General features: G+C 41.8%; 1 protein-coding gene across 1 annotated transcript; it reads right to left on the bottom strand.

Moving 5' to 3' along the window:
* Positions 1-27,735, bottom strand: LOC110976882 (glutamate receptor 4-like). The gene is given in 26 exon segments (XM_087131869.1): positions 1-2,593; positions 2,893-2,961; positions 2,963-3,013; positions 3,309-3,329; positions 3,331-3,405; positions 3,408-3,449; positions 3,538-3,643; positions 4,022-4,272; positions 4,900-5,098; positions 5,453-5,577; positions 5,579-5,652; positions 5,954-6,077; positions 6,079-6,147; positions 6,748-6,852; positions 6,854-6,949; positions 7,569-7,685; positions 7,829-7,941; positions 8,074-8,236; positions 8,837-9,001; positions 9,263-9,316; positions 10,849-11,027; positions 11,142-11,411; positions 18,164-18,310; positions 22,353-22,662; positions 24,398-24,521; positions 25,187-27,735. Coding segments are annotated over 25 exon segments (3,024 nt in total). The 5' UTR covers positions 24,437-24,521; positions 25,187-27,735; the 3' UTR covers positions 1-2,533.
* Positions 27,736-27,997: the final 262 nt, after the last annotated feature.

Genomic DNA, 27,997 nt, shown 5'->3' with positions numbered 1-27,997 from the left:
TTCCTTTTTTCTTTTGTCACCGGACTTTATTACAATACTAAAAGCATGGTTACAAACTTCAAGTCTGCATCGGTTGTACGATATTCTTTCACAGTTAATATCCCTACATGATTTATTGTATGTGTGAAGAGTTGAAAACTTAAACCTCAGCCTCATAGTTATTGTCTCTAATAGGAAAGGCAGATTGACTCCTCAAAAACCACATTCCCCGCGTGGTTTATCTTGGTAGTTTTTCGGTAGCCCTGTGTAGCGATTGCGTCGTATGCTGTGGTGGTGGTGGTGGTGGTGGTGGGGGGAGGGATTCTGGAGGGAAAAGGGCTTGATGAAATAGGCGCGCCAAGTGTTTTGAAGAGAGGGCGCCACTCAACGTGGAATAACAGAAAGACATTCATTAAATCTAAAGAATTGATTTTTTTCCCACGTGCTGGATTTTGTAAGGAGAACATGCCCGCGAAGCCTTACATCTTCGTCTATCCGACACGAAAGACAGTTGCCAAAGTATCCCGACTTTTAGCTTAAAACAATGAATACACGCAGTTGGTTTGTCAGGGCAATACATCAGTGAGAACACCGAATTCTGAATTAGAATATTCCCACTCTTTTTTTTCTTTGTAAGCACGGGTTTCCACGGGGTGTATTGGAAAAGGGGAATATATCCAGGAGAATATTGTGTCCTGGTAAAAACGCTGCACACGCTGATTTATGGCTAAATTACATGCTCTATAAAATGAAAATGAGAAACCTTCCAAAGAATTTAATCACATGAAACTCTACTAACCACGTTGGATAAAGCAGTGCTGGCCAACGTGCCACATCAATCATATTTGGATGAAATAGAAGGACCTACAGAAGCGGGTCTACAGGCTCATAATGTAGAGAAGAAAGTTTTTCCTCCAGTATTTTCTTAATTTAAACCAATTCGCAGAAGGTGCACCGTACGTTCGGAGTTCATATTCAAGCCTTCAAACCTTGGAGAAGACGTTTTGTTGTTTATTTACAATCTGCACTACTTGTCGTGTCACACTTGCTCTCGACAAAGCATTTTCCCTTGATTTCTGAAATAATCCTACGCTCAAATCAGTGGGACAGAATTGGGAGCAGCATGGAAGCTAGTAGAGTTGAAATATCTCCTAATATGCAACATGCCTGTTTACCTTTTCTGTCTTTAACATTTACCACATGAAAAAAGCGAATACAGTATATGTACCTAATACAGTTATGGAAATTTCACAACTAGGACGTTTGCACGAACATGGAGATCAACTTACGAATACACTACGTACATTTGATCCTGGTAAATGTATCCATACAACGTAAACCTCGACACACTTTAGTGTCAATTTGAATACATTCTGTAAATCAAACGAGTATATGTTAACACGTGAAGCAAAATTACAATGACATTTCACCGGAAGGAAAGGCTTGAACCCCAGTCACTTGATTGGAAAGCAACTGTTTTACCGCGATACCATCAACGCTCGCTTACATCCCTTAATGGGTTTGTGCAGCAATAGAGCGACATTGCGCCCGCTAAATAACGTGACCTATAGTGGGTATCAACCCCAAAGCAACGTGTGTTTTGAGTGTTGATTACAAACAGTACAGCCAAGTTACAGTATAGTACGAAGCACACAGTAGTCTACGGAACTTACCGGCTTTGATTTACCTTTGCTCTTGATAGACGCCGTGTTTCTTGATGGTGAGTACCACTCTAGGTCACATGACTGAGAGGGCGCAATCGGTCTATTGATTTGTGTACTCGCTCGATGAATTAGTTTTTATGAGATTATCACTGATATGTACAAATGTAAAACGGCTGAACCTATATGAACCTACCGAACCTACCGCTTTATCAAATTTGAAATAAAAAGCTTTACTGAAGACGAACAGGGTGACCTGAAGACGAACAGAGCATACTGTTCGGAACGTCGAGAGTTCACCATCGGCTCTGCTCAGAACCACACACTCATAGAAGAGATTCCTCCTTGTACATGGTGCAACCGCAAGCCTTTATACCTAATTTATAGTACTTCCACGATTCATAGCTTCAAGTCTTATCTAAACAGCTTTACGGTTAAATATAACTTTATAATTTCAAGGTAACATTTCCTTGGCATGAAAGCAGCATATTCTTTCAAACTGTATACGGTATTGCATTGCATGTCTCTGTTATGTAACTTTTACTCATGCAATACCGTATACAGTTTGAATGAATATGCTGCTTTCATGCCAAGGAAATGAAAAGTTACATAACAACAGAGACACACTTTTTAAAATGACAGCAAAATTTGTAGATTCTTTCGTAACAATCCTAGCTATTTATTTACAAAATAGAACAAATTTACATTTGAATGAGTTTTCTTGTAGTGAGCATTTTGCTTCTTTGCAGAAAAACTTAGCTCAGTGTAGGGTTGGTTCTTAGACAAGCAACTACGAAGAGGGTGATTTCAATATTATTAGTTATAATTATTAAGAGCAACCTTTTATTTATTCACACTCTCCCACGGAAACTAGAAGGACGCCATCTCGGTTTCTACACCTCCGTCTGGCTACCGTCCTTTGGTGGGACTTTTGGCTTGTCTACTGGAGTTGTCTGAAAGCAAAAAAACGGAATATAAAGCACAAAATGCTTTAATCCTTCCATTGGGTTAGTTTTTCCTATTTATCCATTTTCGAAAAATCGCATGATGCGAGATTTTTGTCACTGAATCTGGTTTTTCTTTTGTTTAAATTTCCTGTAGAAAATGTTTATAAGCGTGTATTATACAGAGTATGTTCAGCATCTCCAATCAAAATTCGTTGCGAATATGAAACGAAGCATCCATTCAAACAAATTGTTCTTATTTATCAAGAAATCACCGGATTCACTGATCATTGTTGAACAAGCCTTGCCTCCGTCTCAGTGCTTGGTGCTGACGTGTTGGCCTTCGGATGCAGCTGGCTAGCTAAGTCGGCATTCTCCTCCCGTCACAGACAGACGCACCTTGGCGCGCATGGCAGCAGCTAGGCTCGTCTGTAATGAACAGTCCCACCCAGACACAAAAAATTGGGGAAAACAGAGCATCTGATGTCCATCATAGGCACGCACTCTGAAACATCCATTTCACATTTTATTCCAATCCTTGATCCTTGTACAGCCAGAAGCTGTAGCACAAGGGAGATATCAAATTTTTAAATTCAAAGACTCCACATCTAAGACATAACGGATGGAAATTATCCCCGTAATCTGAATAACTGTGGGTTTACGTGGTCCAAAGAAATGGGTTGTTTCAAAAACAACAGTCGAATTGGTAACGTGTCTGTCGTACCTTTTGTTTACGAGACTGCGACCCGTGATTTACAGTAGAACTCCACAATTGCCGACAAGAGAGCCAGCGCTAAACCTCCCACGAGGATATAGAACACACACCGGCCACGTTGCTTAGGGTCAAGGCGTTGGAGCCGGAATCCTGAAACAAGGAATAATCAAAACAGATTCACCAACGCCGCATACAATGTGGAATCACTCACGTATTAGCTCAGAAGTAGGGCACATACCGAGTTGGCCTCGTGGCACTGTCCCTTGTCAAACCACCATCGTTTCTTAAGGGCGTCCAGAACGCCTTCCTCCCGTAGCTGCAGAACAGCCAGTGTGAGATCATCCCTTGGGAGAGGAATTAAACGAGAAGGCTTATTTACAGGGAGAAAAAGGCGCCAGGCTGTATCCTCGCGAGATAGAAATGGGTATTTTTCCAATGTCGGAAACTCCCCTACTTTAATACGAATATTTAAGTATGTAATCGATGGAAAAGCAGGTTTTGTCGGTACAGGACGTACAAACTCGTCTTCTGAATGGTGGAGTGGATGAAATTGAAGATTCTTCACTTCCTACAAGCAGAGCAACTGATACCATTTGAGTAAACTGAATTTTCAATGAAGAAATGAGAGGGTAAACCTGACCTGCATCTTTGAAACCCAGCTACGAAGCTTTCTCAGCGACCAGTACCTTTTCAGAGTATTAAGCTGGGTAGTATACTTTTACCTGAAAGTGGTGAAATTCCGCGAGACTCCGATGCCGTAGCTCTTGGAGTCCAGGTTCTGGCCAACCTTCATGGTGTCGCAGGGTTTCTGCTGGCTGAAGTATTCGTTCAGCGTGGACTCCACCAGGAAGGCGAACTTGCCGTTCATGTGACGCACTCGCTCTACGCCCTGCTCGTTGCTCGTCACCAAGACGGAGCGCTCCGTGCTGTTCATGTAGTTCCACATATCCACATACAATGGGATGTTGGATTGCTGTTGGGGAACAGAGTGAAAAGAAGGAATATGGCTCCAGGACACAAGTGACAAACTCCGCGGAGTTCAGTGGCGTACATCTGTGTTTGGGACTGAGGAGGTTGGGGGATGACTGAAATAAAAAAGGCCTGGGCGTGGAAACCTGAAAGGGGGGGTTGTGCACCCTACATGACACCAGGGCGCCCTGTTCATGATACATACAATGTATGAACAACTTGCGGGTGTATTTGCTGAAATTAGATCACAACGGCATGTTTAAAGCACGGGTACTTTTCCCTCCCTTTTCAGTGCCATATTGAATGAAAGTTGGTTGTTGGGAAGTCCGAAAAGTATACATCCCATCTGCCCTTTTTGCATTCTCACCACGAAAAAGTGTGGGACGATCCAGTGGCCTACCCCCCAGGTCAAAAAGTGTGTGGGGGGAGATTATATATACCCCATCCCCGTGTTTTTTGAGACTCAACTCTCACCTCTTCCACTAAGTCAGTGTCAGTTTGAGCCTCCTATGGTGTCATCTACACCTCCTGTTGATACTTAAGATGGTGACCATAATGATGATAAACAATACGTTATCGATTTATCATCTCAATGCGCTAAGCAAGAGGTGTTACCCTCGATTCTCCTCACCCTAAAGAACTCTTCGGTCGAGCCTGCCCCCACCATGCCGTAAGATACATCCTTGCTGTTCACCAGGTCTTGAGCTGACTGGATGTCCGTCACCATGCGTTCCACGGTCAGGAAGGCGGCCAGGTTGGCCGTGTAGGACGAAATGATGATGAGAGTGAAGAACCACCACACGCCCCCAACGATCCGACCGGACAAAGACCTGCCAAGAAATCTTAAATTCTTTGCAAGGTCCTGCCAATTTCAGTTTCTTAGGTAGTGTATTTGTCAAAGTATCAAAACACAATGCACGTGCAAGTTCTCCTATTCAACACCCCTTTACATTCAGTGAAGTTTGAACTTTTTGTGGGTTATGCCTTCAAACAAAATTTTACCTGTACTTATAAATCATTCAATAGAAATTCGGGGAGTTTTGCCAATTTTATAATAGATAACCCTAGTTTTGCTTCACACTGAAATTCCCATCGCGGATACAAAACTGCCACAGGCTTCCTGATTTTGCACCACTTCAGCACAACCTCTCCCCGGAGATGGCTTCCTCTGTAAACCCCCATACCTGGGCGAGATGTCGCTTCCTTGCTGCATCAGAGCACCGAAGGAGAACCAGAGGCTGTTGGTGATGCTGAAATCGTTGGTGGTTTGCCCCTGGGATGGGCTGGCCCCGTTAGTCTCGTCTGTCGGGGACACGGGTGTATTCGACGGGGTACCACTCTTTGGGGCTGAACCGACTGACGAGGAACAGGACCACGCTGACACCTGACAGTGAAAAATCATACACCAAAACTTTACAAGATTCGAAGTTAAATCGTATTTCCTTACGAGCCACAATTTGATGCATGTGGGCCTTTACAATCTCTTCCTAATCTAAATTAAAAGAAGTGTCCGTAGCTCATGTCTCTTAAACTAGACAAAATTTAATAAAGGCATTTTGCAATCGCCTCTCTACGAAATATCGAAGATATTGGAACCGAGAATACAATCAATTGGTGATTTAAGTTTAACAAAATCCCTTGCATGAAATCTGATTGACAGCTACCGAGGGCATCAGCTAGATTACCTGCATAGGCAAGCACGATGCACATCCAGATCTCGTAGGACAGCGGATGCATGAAGGAGAAGACGTCAGGCTTGGTCGTGTGTGGTTTCTTGATCATGATGCTAATGCCAAGGCTCATGAAGGGGTTTGGTGAAGTCTATGACTCTCTCTCGGTCCGATATGATGGTGAGCGGTGCTACTGCAATGTCTGCCTCCTTTGGAAGAAAAAAAACCAAGACAAATCATTTAGAAGTGCGGTGCCAATAGCCAGAAAGCAATACGTTGTCGTGCTGATCAAAGAAGTATAAAGGGTGCGTAAAATCAGGGGATTTCACACGTCATCTTGACAAGGACACTCAGGAGACTGATGAGAAAAGTTCACTCTAACGTCACACGGATACCCGCCACTCCGAAATCGAGCAAGGGGGTCGGGAAGACGAACTAAGCTGTGAGTGGAAACGATTACAGCAGAATCCCACAAAAGAGTTGGTACTTGGTTGTGAAAACATAGTCTCCCGCCCCTTTTGCCGTAGGCCTATGATAGAAATTTGTCATGGCGAGCCAGTGAGCTACATCGTATCATTTACGTACCCCCAAGCAAACGACGAAATTCTAGGTAATCAATCTGGTCATTTTTCCCACATTAATTTTTCCTTTTAGAAAGAATTTCACACTTAACCAAATTCTCTTTAATTAAATTCTCTTCGGGCGTATTAATAACATCAAACAGAATTATATTCACATCTCCTGGAGTTCTGCAGATATCAAATTAGCAGTGTCTCTATGAAACAAGCTGCGACTCCCTTGATACTTACACCCCGGACAAGTTCGCCCACCATTCCGTTCCATGTGTTATTAACGAGGATACCGTACGTGTTGTCTCGGACCAGCTGGATCCTGTATTTGAAGGGGAACTTTTTAAACGATTTCCTCCAGGAGGTCGATTGCGTAACCGTGGAAGCGGTCGTTGCCGGAGTAGAGATGACGGGGCTCCTTGCGCATCATGTATGGTTCCTCCTGAGGAACGGCGGAGGGGAGGCATAAATTAGGAGGAATGGGGACATTCCTAATTTAAAAATGGAATAATAAAGGTAAGGGGTTTGAAATTATACACTGTGTGATTTGAGAAATGTTGGAAACGAATAGTTGATTTGACCAGGTGAAGTAAGTTTTGCAATACTCTGACGGTGTTTTTTCTTTTTGTTAGTGTCCAGTTACCTCTTTCCCTAGACGTCTTCAGGGCTTCAGTGACATTTAGTTTTACATAGAAAGCCTCCAAGAAGTTAGATCCGTCAGTATTCAGCGGACCAGTTTTGCCTAATGTGCAGACTGAATTTCGGGCTATTGAACCCTCATGCATACAAACTAAGGGAATTTAGATTAATGATTAGCATTAGCCCTAATCTGGACCAAGAGATTTTCCTAGAAACAGAGGCTCCTTTTGTCGGAACTGCACTTCGCTGGTTCACAAACGACTACGAACACGTTACGGGCGTGTCGCTACCAGTAAAATGTACACTCCCGACCAACATGGCTCTTTCCAACTGATATGGGGTTTTTCTGCTCAAGGCGGATACTGCTGTCAAGGCTATGAATGTCCCCCGATGGGCATACAATGATCCGATCCCCGACTCACGAGAATAGAGGTGACGATGATGGTCTTATTATTGAAGTCAACCCGGTCCGTTCCGTCCCCGTAGGCGCCCGCGCTAAACTTAAGCCGAGTCTTGGCATCCGACTGCCAGGTTCCAACCTGACGTAAAGGACACAGAAAACAAAGTACAATTTCTTTTCATTTTAATAGATGGCTGCTGTTTCTGTTAGAAACAAGACAACAGATTAAAAAAGTGAGGTGAAGTATTGTTGCTTGTTGACATTTTCAAGTTGATCCATTACCTCTCGCATTCCGTTTGAAAAGAGGTTGAGTATACGGACTACATAGTTGGACCGCTCACCGAAGCTGTCGAATGAAACAGGTCCTGAAGCCCCGTCAAATGACACCTGAAAAAAACAATAGTTCCGCCTGTTTTGATTTCAGTCTTTTCAGCACTATCTGTTGATTGACAATTACATTTTAAAGCAACAGAATAAATTTTGAGAGCCATTAACGCCTTCTGTCTTCCTGTTATACCGTTTTTCAGGGATTTCCAAAACAGTTTTGTCAATTCCCCAGTGTCGGGAGCCGTCGCTGCCACAACTCCGTTGACCTCTATCTTTGAACAGCTTGAACTTGTTGTCTCTGATTAGTATGTACATCGTCTTGGCCATGACGTTAACTAGATCCATCATCAACGCTGACCTGTACTGTAAAAGGATATTTAATAATGGCACAATTAAAGATGTGTAAGTAGTTTGTGGAACCACAAAAAATGGCCGTACATCTTTATTCACTCATTTAATAATAGCCTTCTACAACCTGTGCATCCGTTCAAACAATAACTGTACTCTTCTTGACAAAGGTCCGGTCGTGAAAGCGAAATGGCCTGGATTACACGAGCACACAACATCTTTTCTGCGCTCGATAGCCGTCAAATTGCCAAAAATCTGGGGGAAAGAGTGCTGGAAAGGTCAGTGCCAAAATCTCTGTAAACCGTAGAATTCTGCACTTACAATGAACTTTTTGTGCTTGTAATGTCAGCAAAAAAGTTTCCGGGTTAAGGCTGTAAGCATAAAGAATCCTTTGAGATGTACACATACATATATCTGTTTTGTTTACTCTTGTTCCTGGTTTTATGTTTTCTGGCCAAGCCGTTCGCTGGGGGCATGTGCCCCTGTGCCCCCCCCCCCCCGTAGTTACGTCACTCACATTTAAGTGTGTGTATATGCAGAACCCCTCGCCAACCGTTTTCTGAATGCTGATTCTACGTACTGCCAACATACTGACGTACTGAGCGGGATACTCACGCTTACGTACTCCATGCTACGAGTAATGGACATGTTGTTCCTTCGCAGTTCTTCGTAATAGGTTTTAAGAAGCTGGAATCTCTGTGACGTTTCATTGACGATGCTAAACCCTGTGATGTTCATGCCACCAAGCTGAAACTTCTCCAGATTGACTTTACCAATATCCTGCAATAGGATGCACCGATGCCAAGTCACAGGGTGAATAAGAAGATATTTATTTATTGATTTCAAACTGTACTTTTTCTTCAAGTTTTTAGGTCCAAAGAAATGTGAACACCATTATATAGGGGCGAATGAAATATGGCGCATGGCGATGTTATGATGCGGGACAGAATACCTATCCACTTGACATGTTTCCATTGTAATACCCTGAACTCACGCGGTTTTGCTATTGAAACACTTAGCGATTCCAGTCATTTTACTCACAAGATCCAGAAAGATGTAGTGATAGGACGACGTCAACATACCAAGAAGTGGGATCTATTAAAAGGAAAAAAAACATGTATCCGTAACTTGTCAATTTGCCAATAAGGATTCAGGAGTCCTTTTGAAAAATTAAGCGTATGGCAAAATTAAACCCAATCCAACCTCAACACAAACCGATCGTAAGCGAAACCAACCCGGCCAAAACAAACACTAACCGCAAAAGTTTGTCATGTTCAAGATAAAACCCTTTTTTCCCGAGTGTCTAGGATGACAAGAAATCACTTGCCAAAAAGACAAGTTTCTACGAGCTTTCTATGAGCTTCAGGGGAACGCACGCTCCCTCCGATAGGATTCTAACCAATGACCTCTTGCTTACTAGCGCCGCCACGCGGCCACCGAGCTAGTCGCATATCGATACGGCAATGCGAACTGCAGTAATTTTGCCAGTATCTTTTTAGTGTGACAAGACGTAGTTCTCGTCACCGCGGCCAGAATTGATTGTATTCAGAATAACAACGTCTTCTGGCACTATGAGTCCATACAAATACCTTGTCGATATCTTGCCAGTATGACAAACGGACCTTGTATTCTCAGCGGCGTATCCAGCTTTTGGTGTAAGGGGGCAAATTCAAAAGCGAATGCGGCTTCGGGTTCATTCAATATCATCTTCAAAAGCCCTACTCACGGTCCCGACATCGCTACTTTTATTTGCTGGTGTTTTCTTCTGAGGGATTTGGTGCCAATATTTAAAAATAATTACATCGATTACTTTCTTTGCTACTCAGCTATGAAGTATTCTTTTAAAAAAATCGCCAGGAGGGGCAAGTTGCCCCCTCCCCGGATACGAGAACTGTTCTTGCCTTTGTATTTTACAGGCAAGAACAGTTCTCGACACAGTAATCAGAACCCACGCATGGAATGTTTTCAGTGAAGCTTAGACAAGAGGACCAAGTTCAACCCCTCCCATCTTTACCCGAACCAACCGACCCTTACTCAACCCCAACCCAAGCCGAAGCTAACCCAATCCAACCCAACCCAACCTAATCCAATCCAAGCCAAACCAACCCACGCCAAGCCAAGCCAACCCAATCCAAGCTAACCCAAGCCAAGCAAACCAAAGCTAACCCTACCCAACCCAACTACCCAATTCAACTACCCATCAGTGTCAACAAACGAGGTGTTTACAGAGAAATGCCCTGTTCGGAACACATGATATTACCTGATCGATAACGCATTGAAGTGAACTTTTCTCCTTAAAAATACATTTTAAGGCTATAAATTTGGGAAGTAAATATAGGCCTAGTAACATTCCACATTTAATCTTTTCTAATAGGAAAGAAAAGAAAAAATACCCGCTGGGATTCGAACACTCACAAAATCAGTTCTTTTCTTTTATCTACTACGCTACTCAAGCCAGCTCGACCGAACATCCTTTTATCCTTCGTTTGCGCCAACAACCCCACACAATGATGTCCAGTGAAGCTGTTACGTGAATCAGGTACTACCAAAATAACAGGGGCATTACTCTACAAGAAACCTTGTTTTTTTAACAGTGGTGGGTAGTGGACTCGGATGCATCAACCTACCTTCTCCATCAGTAACCTTGTGTTCGCCACGTTCGTATCGCAGATTATCCGGTGATAATCACTGTCCCTAAATTCCCTGAGGATTTGAATCATGGAAACTTCGCCCTCAGCTTTACGGAACGCAACATCAAATTTACGAAAGGACAACTTCTCCATGAGGGCGTGAAGTCGAAGTAACCCTGGTAAATTAATCGAAAATTAAAGCTTTGGTTATTTTCATTTTTAAATTCTACCCCAAAAGGTCAAAATATTACAATCTTCTGCAAACAACGCATTCAGTTCAATGCGATTACCTTTGTCACTGTCATAAATAAATGCAAATCGAGTCCACTGTCGGAACTGTATGACATCAAACAGGACGGGAACCAGCGACGGCATCAGAGACACCAGGTACTTCGTGCTTGGATCCTTGGTTTGGTATCCCAGGTCCCGTTTGGAAAGTGATGGGATAATGATGGGCATCTGAAAGGTGCCGCTATAGGACGCCGCCGTACCGATCAGCGGAGGTTCCACATCTGCACTGATCAGAAGAGCTCCCTTTCCAATGCTGAACAGGCTACATACTACGCATGGATTAAACAAGTGGATCTTACTTGGTTAATACAGTAAATACAGTATAAAATAATGTACAAGTCTAACATCACAGATTAAATTAAACAAAGAAATGAAGGAACGAGTAAATAACATATCTGCACATAAAATCAAACTAATTTGGGAAGTGTGAATGAAGGATGAGTCATGAATTCTATTGACACTTATTATTAAGCACTATTTTTAGATAAGCAAAGAGGAAGGACACAGAAGGAGTTTGAACTGCCCAGGCTATAACTGCCAATTTGCGCTTTCTTGCATACCTGGTATGTCCACAGCCAGGCGCAGCGAGCGCTTGTTACACACCATCTGTTTCAAAACTACGAAACCCCTTCGTACCCTATGATCTTCGCCGCAATATTCCGCTGGTAATCTGCATCCTTATGACTTTGTGTACTGAGGTATAGGATATTAAATTTTCAACCATTTGTTGGTGCTTGGTATGATCCCATAACAACATCAAGTTTAACGCTTGCACCAGTTGCTTGCATTTCAACGCGTGTATCCTAAATGTACATGTGCAGTCATTGCCCTTACTGAACGCTTTCTTCTGGTCCTGAGTTATTTTGGGAATAAATAGCCCCGTAGTTTACAGGATTTTGTGTTTTGTTTGAATTCTTTTTATTATGGCTTTTGTACAAAAGTGTATTTTACGGGGTTTCATGATCACTCCCTGTGATGAAATAGTACATTTTGTTCCTTATAGACTCAGCTTTCTAGTACTTGTCAACTTTTTGGGGCCAGTCTTAGCCAAATTCGTACCAAGTCTTTAAACACTGATGTATTGGAGGGAGGAGAATAAAATGGTAAACTTTGCATCGATAATGGAACAGTGTATCAAAATTAAAATAGTTTATTCATAATGGCAAAAAGTAGGTCCAATATTAGGGATTTTTTCTCTATTGCCTGGTAACAGCAATTATTTGTATTTAATTGCAAGCAAAACACTACAAGTATTGCTTGGATATTACTGGCCCCCGCTTGTCCAGCCAAGATGCAGGCAGTAGTCAAGCATTTTTTAGAATGTTCTTTTATTATTTGTCTGACTCCGCGGCAACGATCATGGAACACTTTGAAGTGCTGGAGTTGCAACTCCTGTGTCCTTCCTCTATGGGATAAGTAAACAGGGTCACATGCAACCCACAAGCCCCTATTCTCCAAAGCAGAGCGCAGTATTCCGAAGGTCTACATCACGGGGACGCAGCGGTCCAATCAGAATCAGTCTTAGCATCAACTAAGAACGCCTGCATGTACACTATGGTATCCTGTCGTCACCCTTCCAGTTGCAACTTCAAGTTCATATCCCTTTAAATCTACAGACAAGGGATCAATGGGAAGTCATTTGCAGCCCAGGTGTTCTGGTCGACAGCTTCTTGACGCCGATGCTGACACATTGTATTGGAATTGTACCTTTGAAGCCTCTGGCGGTCACTCCTTGTTAAAAGCATGGGAACCCGATGACACAAAAATAGGCTGACAGGGAGTCATAAAAATGACGCGTCGCAAAGTCTAAGGTTTCTTCAAAGCTACGGCTTAAAAAAAAGGGGGGGGGGACTCGCCGGGAGCAGCCAGGGCTGATGGTTGTAGCTATCGCCCACAGTTAAACTCGTATTACCCCGGAGCGGTACGCAAAATAGCGTCTGTCGTCAGTCCAAACGGGAGCAATGTTTTTGTTACTTTCACTGATGAAAATGATTAAGGCAAAGATGATGGTATCTAACTCACTCATGGACGAAATAAATGGAAGGTCATTCATGGCAAAAAATTACAGCTTGGACAAATTGTGCTGCATGTTTATCCATGGTGCTTCTCCAGATTCGAAATTACCCGTCCTATCTAGTCACGTCAGAGAGAACTAATGATATTGAGACACACAGGGAAACCGAAATTGCTGACACACACAACGCTGCTGTTGAATATTTATGATTCCCACGTGCAGTCGTGTATGTTCATGGCGCTCATTACCAAAGTACGCGTGCGCAAGATTTGCATAGCAGCAGGCTATGTCTGATTTCGCGCGCTTAGAGTTCAAAATGATGCGTCATCTTTGTTAATGGAATTTCAGGAAAAAGAGCATATATAAGGAAAATTTTCATGATCAATCCAAATTACGTTTTATTTTTCAGTAGCATTGATTTTGTGCCGTACCTCAAAAGAAGCATTGAAAAATGTGGTTTTTAATAACCCAAAATTATATATATAACGGTTTTGCCCGTACCCAACGTATGTTAATAAGCACTGTATGCTCAATGCTGTCCGAGAGCTTGCGAAACCGTACCCGTTTGCCCGTACCCGTTGGGTACGGGCAAAACCGTTATATATATAATTAACATCTCCCCAACGCAAAAATACATCTTGAAAACCCAAAATTATTTTACTTTTCACCTTAACAAATTGAGTGTTGCTAAATTTGATCAATATAATTATATATATTTAAAATGAGTTTTCCTGATTATAAAAACTAGATTTAATTGACTGCACTCAAAAACTGGGAATCCGCCAGATAGAAATTTTTGTAAAATGAGTTTGAATTTGAACTAAATTTTCGCGCTAAATCGTGTGAATCAAGACCTTTTGTAATGGAAAATACATCAAATATCTCACCTAAAAAAATGTTTGTCCTAATAAAAATTAGATCTCAAAGTCGGAAATTAATGTTTTGTCAAACTTGCACCGTACTCTTGCAAGGGCAAACTTTTGAGTAACATTCTTGTAGTGGCGAGTCACTGGTCAAGTGCAGTCGAGTATTCATGTTTACGTGTGTACGCGTGGAATGTACATCGTGCATGATCATGTACATACATGATCACAGTGGTGTAACTACGGGGGGGGGGGGCACGGGGGCACGTGCCCCCCCCCCCACCGGAGGTCCGTCCCCCCCGGGTGTCCCACCCATTTGAAATTTTGAAATGGACAAAAAATATATATACACCAAGTTCAATTATTTTCAGTGCCCCCTGAAAAAAAATTGTGCACCCCCAGGTGCCTCCTCAGCTGTAGCACGCTAGTTACGACACTGCATGATCATGCACAATGTGCTAGGGCGGACGCGACGACTTTGACGTCTCGGTACCACACTAGTCAGTGTCCACAGCAGCCGAAGTGATGAACAGGAAATGTCAGTAATTTAACGATTCTACCTTATGAAATGGTATCAGTGCTAAGGAAATCGGTACAATCTAACAGAAAATCATCATCCTCGTGTTGAATAAACCATTTTGGTAGTAAAAATGGATACAAAATGGTTTTGAATTTTCGTGCACCTTTGGATCGATACGATTTTGGGGTGATTCAAAATTACCTGATTATTCCGGCGGATTCAAAAATATATGCCTAAAATCAAAGCATTAAGGGTGAATCTTTAATTTGGTACTAGATTTTTGTCTCGGAAAACTTATTTTCTATTAAATATTAATTGATGAAATTAGTGCAAAGTTTTGCAAATTCGGTTTTTTTCGTTGTTGGAAAGTGTCCGTAAAATCCCCTTTTTTATATTCTTCTGAGATTTACTGTCATTTAAAACTCTTACCAATGGAGGAAAATTGTGTTTTGTTCGTGGTGTCGTGTTTAGATCCTCCCGAAATTTATTTATGCTTCTACACTTTGGTAATTTACGAGGTCGGTCGTTGAAAAAATCCACACTAGAACGTCGTCTACTTGCACAAAAACCTTGTTGTCTGCTTGACAATGAAGTGCGCATGCGCACCGGTAATGAACGTTGTCTCTATGGGACATGAACGCAGGTGGTCTCGCTTCAACGAGGAGTGCAGCGCAACATTCTAAAAGACATACAACGACGATTACGGTGTTCATGCGCATGCTGTCTGAACATCATTGTATCCACTGATGTTAAACACAAACTCGTGATACGCATGTATCCAATGCGTCTTTTGAGGAAGTATAACTTATCTGCATTTGATACTGTGAGCATGACTGACATTTTGTGATTTACAAATATCGGTTTAATACAAATACTTGACGAGGTAACTTAAACATATACAAGCATAAATGCTTTGCTTTTGATTTCGAGAAGTTTCATACTTCGCCTTGAAGTCTCGGGACGTCTGTATTGAAGGTAGTGGGCGTGGCTAATACATGATCCTCCTACACACATACCCACACACACCCACTTCGGCCTGATTCATAGCCGGTTTAAAAACCACCAGAACCTCGAATTTGTGAAGCTACGTCATGTTCTTGCGTTGTGAATTAGCAGAAGTTGAACACATTTCAAATTGGTCAAGTTTGAAGCCGTATGGATTATCTGACAAAACGTAGAGTCAAGGTCAGGCGTGAATGCGTTCTGAACACAATCTAATTTAATAGTCCTTCCCAAAAAGGGTCACATAAGCTTCTGATACTTAAAAAAAGAATCTCCTTAATCGCCATTCTTTAATGAAACCTCCGATGGCTTCGAAATTTGCAATAACAATGCTTCAAGTCGACACATTATTCAAGGGTTTATGAGGGGTGGTAAGCCGGTTTCACACCCAAAGCCTCGTTGGCCTCGAGATTGATGGTCTCGTAACTCGTCGCCATGACTCATTCAGCATGCCGTCTGCCCATATTCATTTACATTACTCCCGCTGCATTGTTCAAACTCAGGCTGGTGGTGCCTCCAATGTAGTTGAAAACAAACATTTCTCCTAACTACAAATATTGTCTCCATAATTCGTGATAAACTGACAACATTTTTATTTACACAAAAGAATCACAACAGCTCTTTTATACCAAATTACCGGTACATGTTGAATTGGACGTATTTGGGATATGCACTTAGAAAAAAAATCCCAATAATTCATCTAGCAAAATTGAAAATGGGCTTAAACGTTCCAACTGTGAGACCTAATCATACATTGTTTTGTCGACACAATCCCATGGGTTACGTCCCACTCTACATTTCAAATCAACAATCAACGCCCCAAACTCCTCATTTTCAGCTCCGAGTAACCTGATCCATGGCACCCTACTAGTAAGATGGCCTTGCATAATACTGATGCATGTAGGGTAGTTTGGTCCGTGCCGATACGAATATTATTACCAGACAGAGGTGAAGAATCATCCAGGGCCAGGCACCATGGTCATCACCATATGATCACCTAGAATAATTAAACGTCCTTAATACTTAAGAAGCAAGATATACAAAATAGGAATTTTGAAATCAGCGCACTCGTGTCCCCAAGCAAGATATTGTGCCGAAGTCACTGCTGTCCACCATAGAGAAACGTGCGATTGAGGAATAGAGATGAATTCAGGTCGATGGAGATCATTAACTTGATGCAGCTGCATGCACGTGTCCCTGGAAGTCATCAAAATTTCATGATTAATCTCTGACATTTCGATCTTGGCATCATCGCCTGTATAGGCAAGGCAATGATACAGTTCTCGGTTGAAACGAATTTAAAATGCATTGTATGTTCCTTTGCATTAAGGCCAGTTCATACTTGGCGCAAAAACAAACACGCACGCGAAATTGTGACGTCATAACAAATTTTTGCGCTGAGAATAATATTTGCAGAAGTTGAAAATATTTCAACTCCAGCGAATTTCGCTGCAGTGTCTCATGACGGTCACATTCGCTTCGCTTACGCCTTTGCGTAAAGTATGAAGCTCCTTTTACAGTTGTTTTCTTGTGAAACCAAACTGTTATGAGACTGATGAAATTAATATTCTATACCATTTCACGGTCAATTTGTATGATATGCCACTTTGCAAATAGAGCAACAATTAGTTTCTTCCCCAGTCATATTTCAAACCAAACTGTTCGAATGCGTCAAATCCACCCAGCAACGTATTGGTGTGTATATGTATAGCGATAACCCCAAGCAAACAGATCACTTAAAACAGTTTGACAAAGTGGAGTGCAATGTTTTTTCATGGTTCACCAACCGATTATAGATACAGCAAACACCCTATATTCTCCTGGTGAAAGCTTGACTTTTTTCACACAGGACCCCACCTTCCTAATGAGACATCCTGTCGATGAAATGTAGCAAAGTAACAGGAACATTATAAAAGCCACAATAGGACCAAGACAAGCTTGAGTACTGCATGCACTGTCCTTATCAAGAAACTTCGGCCTTTGCAAAATGCCCCTGTGCATTGGTGAAGCAAGCAGCCCGACTCAGCATGGACCCCATCGCAGAATAATTAGACCATCAATACTGCATGGGAGCCAGGGGACATAAAAAGTGATGATGGACCCCGCAACCATTCCGAGGGGACGCTGGGTGATGGCTTTGCGTGCAGTGGGCTTCCAAAGGCACGGAGCAGCGTGGAAGCAAAGGGTAATGTGGGGGGAAGGTTTGGATTTTTCGATTTCATGATGACAACCCAGGATTTACAGTAACTAGTACAAGCTGAATGAAAATACAGAAATCTTATTATTAAGAAAGTGCATCATGACGTGAAGTTAATATCATTCTCCTCTAAACGAAACGCCTTATCTCAAGTGCTTTTAAATTGGCATTCTGAGTTTTTTACACTGCGGTTTTTTAAGCGTATGGTTGGGGATCTTGCTAGTAGCAAAATGCATTCGAGGACAAACAGGAGTCAAAGTGTGGTAACGTTGGTGATATATGACGTGACTTCCGCAATGAAATCATAAGGGTGCATATACCTTTCTTAATGAGCAGCGAGCTCTCTTCATAGCACTGCTATTCTGTGTGTGAACGTCTATTCCACAGAAAGAATGGAGGCCTTGTAAGAAACTCCGTGTACTCACCTTTTTGCGCCATTTCGAAACTGTTTGAACTACTGACAGATTTGACCAGGCAAGCAAACTGGAAGGAGTCGTTGAGGCCATTCTGATAGAAAATGGCCCGCTTAAAACCCAAGAAGGAGGCATTTGGGTTGTCAGCAAAGATCGCACCTGCAAACGAGAAAGGTATTATGTATTAGTTCCCAAAGTAAGTTGACGTGGAGAAGAACAATAATTTCCACTCGAATGCTCGACTGTCCAAGATCCAACACAAATCCGTATTTCACGTTTGTTCACTGCCGTGCCTTTGTGTACCACTTAGTTGACAGTTAGGGCATACGCGCTCGATCACTTGTGGTAGATTTCGAGGCAGACGACGTCGGACACTTCTTTTCGCGGAAAGAGACCATAATTTAACAAAATACAAACAAATGAGTTCACAGAGATAACCTGATAACTAAGAACATGTTAGACAGCATCAGACAACTGTATCAAATGAACCCAGTTGCACAAAATTAGAAAAAAATTAGAAAATTTAGTAAAAAACAAACACGACCAGATTTGAAAGAAAATGCGTCCACGGTCTTACCCATTTTAAAACCACTTCTCTAGTTTATCAAAATAAACGACACAAAGTGCCGTGTGTATTAAGACCCGTTAACAAAATCGGTAGTATTTTCAAGTTATTGCAAATTGAATATTTTTGCGCGAGAATCATTTGTCCCTAGTGGTGCGTTGATGGAGTACATGTACTGCACGTGTACGAAGTGCCTACACATGTGCACACATAAATCATGGCCGACTATCAGTCGACAGAAAGCCAAAAATGAAACTGATCAAACTAACGACGGACAATTTGCAATAGCTAAAAAAATAATTATAACACCCTTTTTCAAACACTCTTTCAGTTACCAAGATGCAGCATGTGTGGAAAAACTGGAGAACAATTCAAAATTTCGAATTCACAATACCTTTTTCGATCAGAAATGTAACGTACACAGACATCTTTCACCCCATTTTTCCGAAATGTCTCTTATGAGTTATTACAAAATGAAATCTGAATACTGGTTATATTTCTCTGATATGTATTTAGCAAAGTTTTGCACAATGGGGAAGATCTCTGCAGGTGGATTTTGGTACAGTCGTTTGGTGGCTGACGTCGCCATTTTAACAAACAGAAACTGACCACAACTTTGCAGAATTTTAGCGCATGCGCACAAACTAAGTGGAAGAGGTGTACATACGCGATTTGCACAGTGCACTGACTTAACAGTCGTAAAGCCACTAATCGCGCATGGCGGAAAAGCTGTCAATCCTGCCAAGCAGTCGCTCTATGTACTGTTTGCATGGCTACAATTTTGCAAGCTCTGCTTTTATTTCACAGGGCATGCTTAAAGGATGTTTCCCTGTGGAACAAAAGAACTGCCCTGCAAGATGGCTACCACGCAAAGCCTCAATTAAGCAATAACTTCGGTTACTCAAGAATAGAAAGTAAATGAAACCGACGTCTGCCAGTATCTTGAGATTTATGGCGAGAAGCAAAAATCTTTATTAACCGTCTGAAGAAACGAGAGGAACTTGATAATATAGTGTTTCGAACTCCTTTCTACCTTTGTCGCCGTTTAACAGGTAGGGCCTACATGAATCTGGTTTGCATAGGCCGCCTCTAATTGGTGTCATTTAGATGAACCGAATTTCACAACTCGATCATGGCTTTCAACCAAATTCACATAACGTTTTACAATTAAGCAATCGCTATCTCTTTCCTAACCTTACACGAAATTCGCTTTTTGAAATTTGTCTTTATTTTTCCTCAGTCTTTTTTATTTTTTTTTAAGTAAGTAATACATACACGGGACTTGAACCAAAATTTCACAAGGTAATACATACAGAGTTGTCAAACATTGATATCACTCCGTACATCAGCACAAAGGAAATTCGGTCAACCGGTCATTCCTTTTTTTTCTAAGCCACCTGCAGATGTGTTCTTCAGGACAGTCTAAGCGTCAAGTCCGTACCTTTAAGGAACGAGAAGTTACCGCCAGTATGACAGTTTGGCTCTTCGCCTCGGTTTCACGCCTTTGCTCATTCATTATTCATGACCAGTCCTATTGGAGGATCTACCCCCGTGTAACAGGAGCGCATTCACCTCACGGATGGCGACCAAGACGAGCCTCAAGATAATACCAAGCTAACATAACTTCAACATATGATACCATATAGTAGATATCACACACAATGCAAGGCACACATCCTCCTCATAGCGGATTCGCATTCACGTAAAAAACTCTCAAGCAGGAATATTACCGTAGTCTGCAAACGCGTCCAGGCGTAAGGAGTGACTGAAGCGGATGCGGTGGCTTATAAGGCGGCTCTTAAATTATGCACAGCTTCTAATTAATGGAAACAATTAAAGAATAATAAGGCTGCCATCTATATTTCAACGGCCGAGTGCTGTGAGATGTTAAATTTAGTGGCAGCTTGCAGCGGAATGTCCTGGTGATTTATGGATGTGAATTGACATACTTTCGTTTCTTGGAGTGGGCTGTCTGACTAAAATGAACGGGTGTGTGAAATGACATGGTCCTGAAGACAGTTGACAGACAATACATTGACCCTTTTTATTCTTTTTCATCTTTTAACTATGATCTTCCTATGATAACGGAACATGAAACATGCAGGGTTGCCTTTCAAACTCGTGAGAATTGATTTACATTATTTGGTGATAGAAATATTCTATGTTTGCATTTTCCCCTAAACCAACGGCGTTCATTGAGTTCCCATGTTTAAAACCTGCCGATTTTGCGGGGGGGGGGTATTCTTCCAAAGTGTTATTAATTTGGGCTACAGTAACTTCTGTGGGTGGTTTGGTAAACTTTGCACCTTCCCTCTGTTTTTGTGAAATTTCTTTGCGATAGAATCTACTCTAGAGGGCTCTAATGGTTGAAATACAGTAATGTCAGTAAGTGCACTCTTAGAATTTGCCTATTTTAGAGTACTGAGTGCTGCTTCAATCATAGTTCCTACTTTTATCTAAATTGTTCAAAGACCTAGACCCAACGACTAAGTATGGATCCAATTAGGGATCATACGTTATGGAAAGTCTATTTCAGTGTTAGACGTGGCTAACACAAAATTGGAAAGAGTGAGATGATTACGTTGTGCTTCAGTGGGATTTATATAGCACTGACATTTGAAAATTGCCAGTCCTTTGTGGGCAATTTCTTCAACTGCAACAAATGCAATTTTGAACGGGAAAATGATACAAATCTCAAAAAGCCCATCGTCATTCATTATCACTTAATGGTTTGCACCTTAGAGGGAAAAACTTTAAACACCCTGGCAGAGCAAATAAATGCTTCCAGATGCCCAAGGTTACCCTGAAAGGCGAGACATGAGACTTCCAACAGATTTCAGTTTCGTCTCACAACATTTTAATGGCAAAAACAGCCGGGGAAGGAGTCAGACACTAATAAGTTGATGCATGTATGAATCATTCGCGCTGAACACTCCATGATATCTATCGTGCATGAATTCTCTCGATTAGGATCACTTCTCTCGATTCTGCACGGCTGCCCTTTCAGTCCGACCTTCATTTCACACCACACATTCATATTTGCTCCTTTCCAAATTAAGAACGTGCTGTAGACAGAAATCACAGACACGACGGCCGTTATTAATGGGATATGACATCCATACAACTCGGACGAAATCTATTTTTTTCTAGTGAGACAAAACTGCCACTCCTTTCAAGATGACATCTGTGAACCGAGTAGGTGATGCAATCCAATTCGACTGATTTCAACAAGCTCAAACTCTTGCCGCTTTCACACACAAAGGTAGAAATATAATTTATGCAACAGTAAGTGATGAACGCGGATATAAAACCACCACAGCTCTCATTCCTTACAACACACCACGGATCATTCTCAGGCGACTGTCATATGCGAATTTGGCATATTATTAAACGAACTTTTTATGGAAGATATTAATTTAAAGATTATGATGACTGAGGCTTTCATTAGGGCGTCAAAAGTGCACACGTGTTTTTTTTTTTTTTGCAGAAAAATTAAGCCCAGAATCACCCAAAACCTAAATATATAACTATAACAGAGACTATACAAAAAGTAACAAAATTTTTCAACAACACAGTGACCACGAAAACGGAAGTCAATGTCATTGTTAAGGCAAAAAGAATAAACTAATACGTTACCTATTTGGATATATGGTAAACAGGTCACCTGGCAGCGTGCTATCAAACAAAACACACAGATCAATGGAAACCAACTTCCCGGCTGAAGAGCTCGACTCGTCCCCATGCCAGACAGGAGAGTGGGGAGTTGCCCGCACGGCGACAAATCGACAGAGGCTATCTTGGTGTCACACTTAGGGATGGAACACACGATCTTTTGGGCGGAAACAGTCTTTTTAGTCCACCATGCGTTTTCCACTGAACTGGCTCCAAGCTCCCGCAGTGTCGTATTCCGCTCGCATTGCATTCGTATAGGCTCGGGCACCGTGCCCTGTGAATTGGAAATTGGACCCGAGAAAAGATGGCCGTACACTGGATAGCAAGGGGCTGAGAGCACTTCGCAGGCAGAGAGATGCACACGGTTCGCCGGCTCGATTCGTTATCATCCGCTAACGTCCCCGGGGGACTTGATGTTATAACTCCGTCAAGAAGCCAAAACAAGTTGGCTGGTTGGGGGAACGAAGCCAGTTGGAGTCGACGACAATATCAAAAAGAGAATCGATACCCGCGTGTATAGAAACCCAAAAACTTAAGCAAGTCAGCGAAAAGAGTTTTATTTGGGAACATGTTCCTGCGACTTTCTGTTTCTCTGAAATGTATGGAAATTGTTTGCCGTCCAATTGAAAAATACACCTTTAAAACATTTTAAAGTGCATGCTTTTCCTCAAACATGCGGGGGCTGCTCTGATCTGGTCTGCAGGTTCATGCACACGCACAACTAGTCAAAGAAAAGAAAAATTGAGTGAGCAAAATAATAATAAAAGAATTCAAAAGTAATCGCAACATTGTCATTCTTTTCTGAAATGACATTACGCTTCTCATAAATACACAGAAATTTGCACTAGCATAAAAATACAAAATGAAATTTTGAGTTTTGAAAAATAATTGTTGTACTGACTGCACACTCGAATACTACAGATGAGGAAGTTTCAGAATAGGAATTTAAACGTTGTTTACTCAAGAATGAAAAGTAAATGAAACTGACGTCTGCCCCAATGTTGTGATTTATGGCGTAAAGCAAGAAATCTTATTAACCGGCTGAAGAAACGAGAAGGATTTCAGAATTCAATGCAGTTCATTTTCTGAAATTAGCATTACTTATTGCATAATTTTTTCTTTGGTTATTAATAATTTTTTCCCAAGTGTTTAAAGCACCACCCTGCAATTGTCTTATATCCGTTAAACTAGCTCCATCGTAAACACCAAATCGAAACATAATTAATGGACTCACGGGCGTCGCTTGACCATTTTTAATGGAGGGTGCCATCAGGGCATTTTTCCGTTTGCAAATTTTTCGAGTGCAACGGTGGTCTGGCTTCCCGGCCTTGTACCCACGTGACCTCCCTCTTTTCTTCTCCTCTTCCTATTCCAATTTTACCCAGCGCCATGCGTGATTTTGCCAACAAAACTCGATTGGACTGGAAATTGGACTCGATTTAAAAGTAATCCACTTTGTATATCATCGAAAAAGTGAGCTTAGACGCCATCACCCATTAACCGTTTCCACCTGAAGGATTCATATATCTCACACCTTCGATGACATAAGGCTACGGTGATATCAGGCAAATTCTTTTTTCTTCGTCTGTAGCTCCCGTTCCGCTCTTTCCAAATGCAGCCCGGCACTGAGCGAGAGCCGTGTCGCCGCGCGGCCGCTCTGCTTGATCGCGTTCGCCACTCAGTGATGCATTCGCTTTTGGCACCGTCATGATTGATCTGGGGTATTCGTCCTTTTAAAGGTGCGGATTACACAAGGAATTTGCGTTTTCTCAAAGGAAGAGGTAGTTTGGCACAGTTAATACCCGGAGTTTCCATTCTCAATGATAACCTTGACATACACATAAACATGTAGGCCTAATGTTATTAATTTTGTTGGTCTCGAAAATGTATGAACCAATACAGTTTCCAGGAACGGCAAGAGAGATATTTCTTGAAATACAGTGTATTTATTTCTCAAAAAGCATATTACATTTCATAACGAGAGTCGGATTGTTCAAAATTGTATTTACCTGCACCTGTGATGTCACGCTGTTCATTAGCAGGTCCATTATTTGCGCAAGAATGGATCTATGCAAGGAGACATCTTCTCTCCAATATTTGGAAGGCAATGGTCTTCACAACTCCTTGACGGAGCTGAAAAGCAAATAGACGGAGCCAAGCACTTGAACAATTAAGAAACTAATCATCGAACAGCAGATAAATGTAAAGAAATTTAATATCTAAATCTATATTTCGCAGTGTACAGCGAAAAATCATGACAGCAAAAACAATGACACGTTTCTAAACCCGTTGAATCTTCAATAAGTTTGAAACGATTATTCCAGAACTTTGTCATAAATGCTAAACTAACGGTGGCCTTCTTTAGAAATCATATGCCTTTTTTTGCTGTTTGTTTCTTTGCAATAATCAAAACAATGTAATGTATGTGTCATAACTTTATAAGACATTTAATCCGTCTAACTAAACACTAGCCAACTTTAACTGTGCACACTCGTCAATTTGGTAAGAGTTTCCCTTGCAGTGACATGTCAGCCATCAGAAAGTGATAACATGTCCTAAAATTTCAGACTTAACCAGAAAAATACTGAAGTTGTTTACCCAGAAAAATTTGAATTTTTTCAGACCAGTCTCATTGTGTTTGTGCACACAGTGTCGAGTGATGTCTGTCTATGAAACTCTATACGTTAATTTTTATCATAAAGAAAAGTAATTTAGCTGTGTGAAATAACGTCACTTCAGTGAAAAGATACCCTCAATGCTAAACAATAGTTATTCTCAGGAAAGAGCTTAAACGTTACCTTTTTGTGCCCATTCTTGCTGTGTTCTTATCTCCTTTCAGAACAGTCAGATTCAGTGACTACTCTCTTGAGGGAAAGTGACGTTGTCAGTGTTATTATATGGCTCATCACCTTATTAGACCGGAGACTATGGCCTGATAAGGCCAACATATAGCTACGGAATCATCCGCACTTGTCACTTTCTGGCGACCGAAATACATTTTGTGTGACAAAATGTGTCGCTATTACTACCACTCCAACTGCACGCCATGCTAGCACCACATCCTTAACTTAAGAATGACGCACTTCGCTGTACACTGGCTTAGGCCTATTTATACGACAGACTGCCTTATTTTGAACTTACGTAACAACAAATCCCTTGTCTTTCTGTTAAATTCTTTTAAACACATTGGCTCATTCATGCAAAATAATGGAGCAGTGGACACGGTTACTGGACACCGTAAGTTGCATGATACCCACCGTGTGTGCCATGTGGGTAAAGAAGGCTGCGTACCTCGGGCATTATTATCCTTAACATATTGTTTAAGTAAAAAAACGAAAATTACTTGCTTAAATTTGGACGCAAAGTACATTTGCTGTACTCAAATTAAACTGCAGGCGATGCTACATTGTCCATAGAAATTAACCTACGGCCCTCTCTTAAGCCGCAGCCCACATTTGGACACAGCATCTCTTGTTGTTGACGCCCTCTTGTGACGTAATCTGTCTAGTGCCATGCCGTGAAGAGATTTTACTTCCCCAACAGAGAGATTTCTTGCGGACTGGAATGCACAATTTTCAGGTTTCGTCGACAACGAACAATGTGGGTGATCGCTAACTGTTCGTGGAGAACGAAACCCGCAGACTATGCACTCTGACATGTGTCACACATCGACTCATCCAAAGACGTCAGTCCGAGTTGACCATGACCAATGGCCATATTTGATACAATGGGTTCAAATTCTGAATAAATCATGCAGATAACAAACAACTTCAACCACTCTTCATTTTGCCGTCACACGAAATCCACCTTTCAAGTCTAATGCGCATCTGACGATCAGAACAGCTGATACAAATTATTGCTTTTAACCCACTTACGAATTTATGACCAAAATATCACTATGCACTATGGAACAAACAGCATTTCATTATTATGCATCACATACGAGTGTTAGTTGGATCATGCTCGATCCAAATTTAATTTGCTGCTTACTTAATATGGACTGAGGGGGGCATGCATCAAAAGCTTGAAGTATATAGTGTTTTAATAGTATGGGCATTTCGAGCCTTGTGCATCTTGATGCAGCCTTCTTTTACACTGCTTTGGGTAATGGTTGAGGTTGTTAAAACCCACAAACCACCCGGGCGTGTCATTTTTAAATAAAGGCACCCGTCATCGCCTTAGCAGCGCAGCCCCCCAGGCGCGGCTTCCCCTCATTCATTCACACAATGGAAGCGAGACAGATTTTTTTGTCTGTGCTGCACTGACTACATACATCACGCACGTCCGATAAACCACACTATTTTATAACGTTACCCGCTACAAAACAACCAAAACAGCGTTTCAATCCACCGGGTGGTATTTCCCCACAACGTGCAAATTTCGGTTGGTCTTTAAGGGGCACGTTGTGATAGATTTTCGGATTTTACTCTGAATTTTACCCGGTAGCGTCGGCTTGATTAGGGTACACTGACATGGGTGTTCCGGCCGGCTGGACTGCGACTAAATACGCCCATCCGTACAGCTGCCATACCTTCCAATCTATGTGTGCGTACTGGCTGATAACAGAACTGTACGTTTATGCGGCTCCAATGCCGGGCAAGTTTAGTTATCTTCCACGTACAAGAGCCGTGTTCACTAAATTGTTTATTTGGGTGTTTCCCAGTGCCGTTGAATCGATACGAGGGGACAGGGTATTCAGGTTCTGATGAAGAAGGAAGCAGGGATACTCGATCAAATGGGATTCGCTGTTTGCAAGGTTGTGTACATATCTCACGAGATTCGATTCAGCCGAGTCAAGTTGGCGATTGGGGTGTCAGTCGGAGAATCGAATTTTTGCTGCAATCGATTGTCACTGGATCCTATTACAATGAGTGGCGCACTGTCAAGCAAGCAGCGGTAGTATGTCCACTTGTATTTCGGACACACACGTTTTTATAAAGTCTAGGTCATTTTGTTTTTAACAGTGATGCTCATGTTGTATTCTAAATCTCAATAATTATAAATCTCAAACTATCAATAATATTTGAGTTGCTTCGTGAGGCACTTTAACGTGAAACCTGAAATAAATTCGGGAAACAAGGTGCCAGTTCCCCCCCCCCTCCAAAAAAAAAAACCAACCAAGAATTGTAAGTGTTCTTTACTTACGCTTTTGTGGGATACATTTCCTAATGAATTGTATCAAAATTAGGTTTCGCTGTATAAGGTAGCACAATTATCTACTCAAAGTTTTTTTTTCTTTAATTTGTGTCTTAGACACAGGAGGAAAAAACAGATATTATGTATCGAACGCCAATATCTTTTACATCAAAGTGCCATCTTCAAAACTGCGTACAAATTCTGAAAGATGTAGTCAAAGCCTTTTACAACGTTTGAAGTATCTTGACGACTACTTACCTTGAAATGTGGGAAAATACTCGAAATGCAACAAACCTGGGTGGACGACACGACGACATCCATACCTTCCCGTTCTCCGCTGACAGCCAAACAGACAGCTCTGTCAGCAAAGACAGGGATCCGCCGCTGTTTATATATATATATTTCCTTCGAACAAAGACACCGACGACAGACGAATTGACGGAGGCCAACCCGTCTTCGCCGGGCCGAGTCTG

This window comes from Acanthaster planci, unplaced genomic scaffold (assembly GCF_054643075.1).
Source record: "Acanthaster planci isolate LZ-2023a unplaced genomic scaffold, COTS_SCS Contig22, whole genome shotgun sequence".
Classification (NCBI taxonomy): domain Eukaryota; kingdom Metazoa; phylum Echinodermata; class Asteroidea; order Valvatida; family Acanthasteridae; genus Acanthaster; species Acanthaster planci.
Note: the sequence above shows the minus strand (reverse complement) of the source record. Positions and strands in the feature narration are given on the sequence as shown.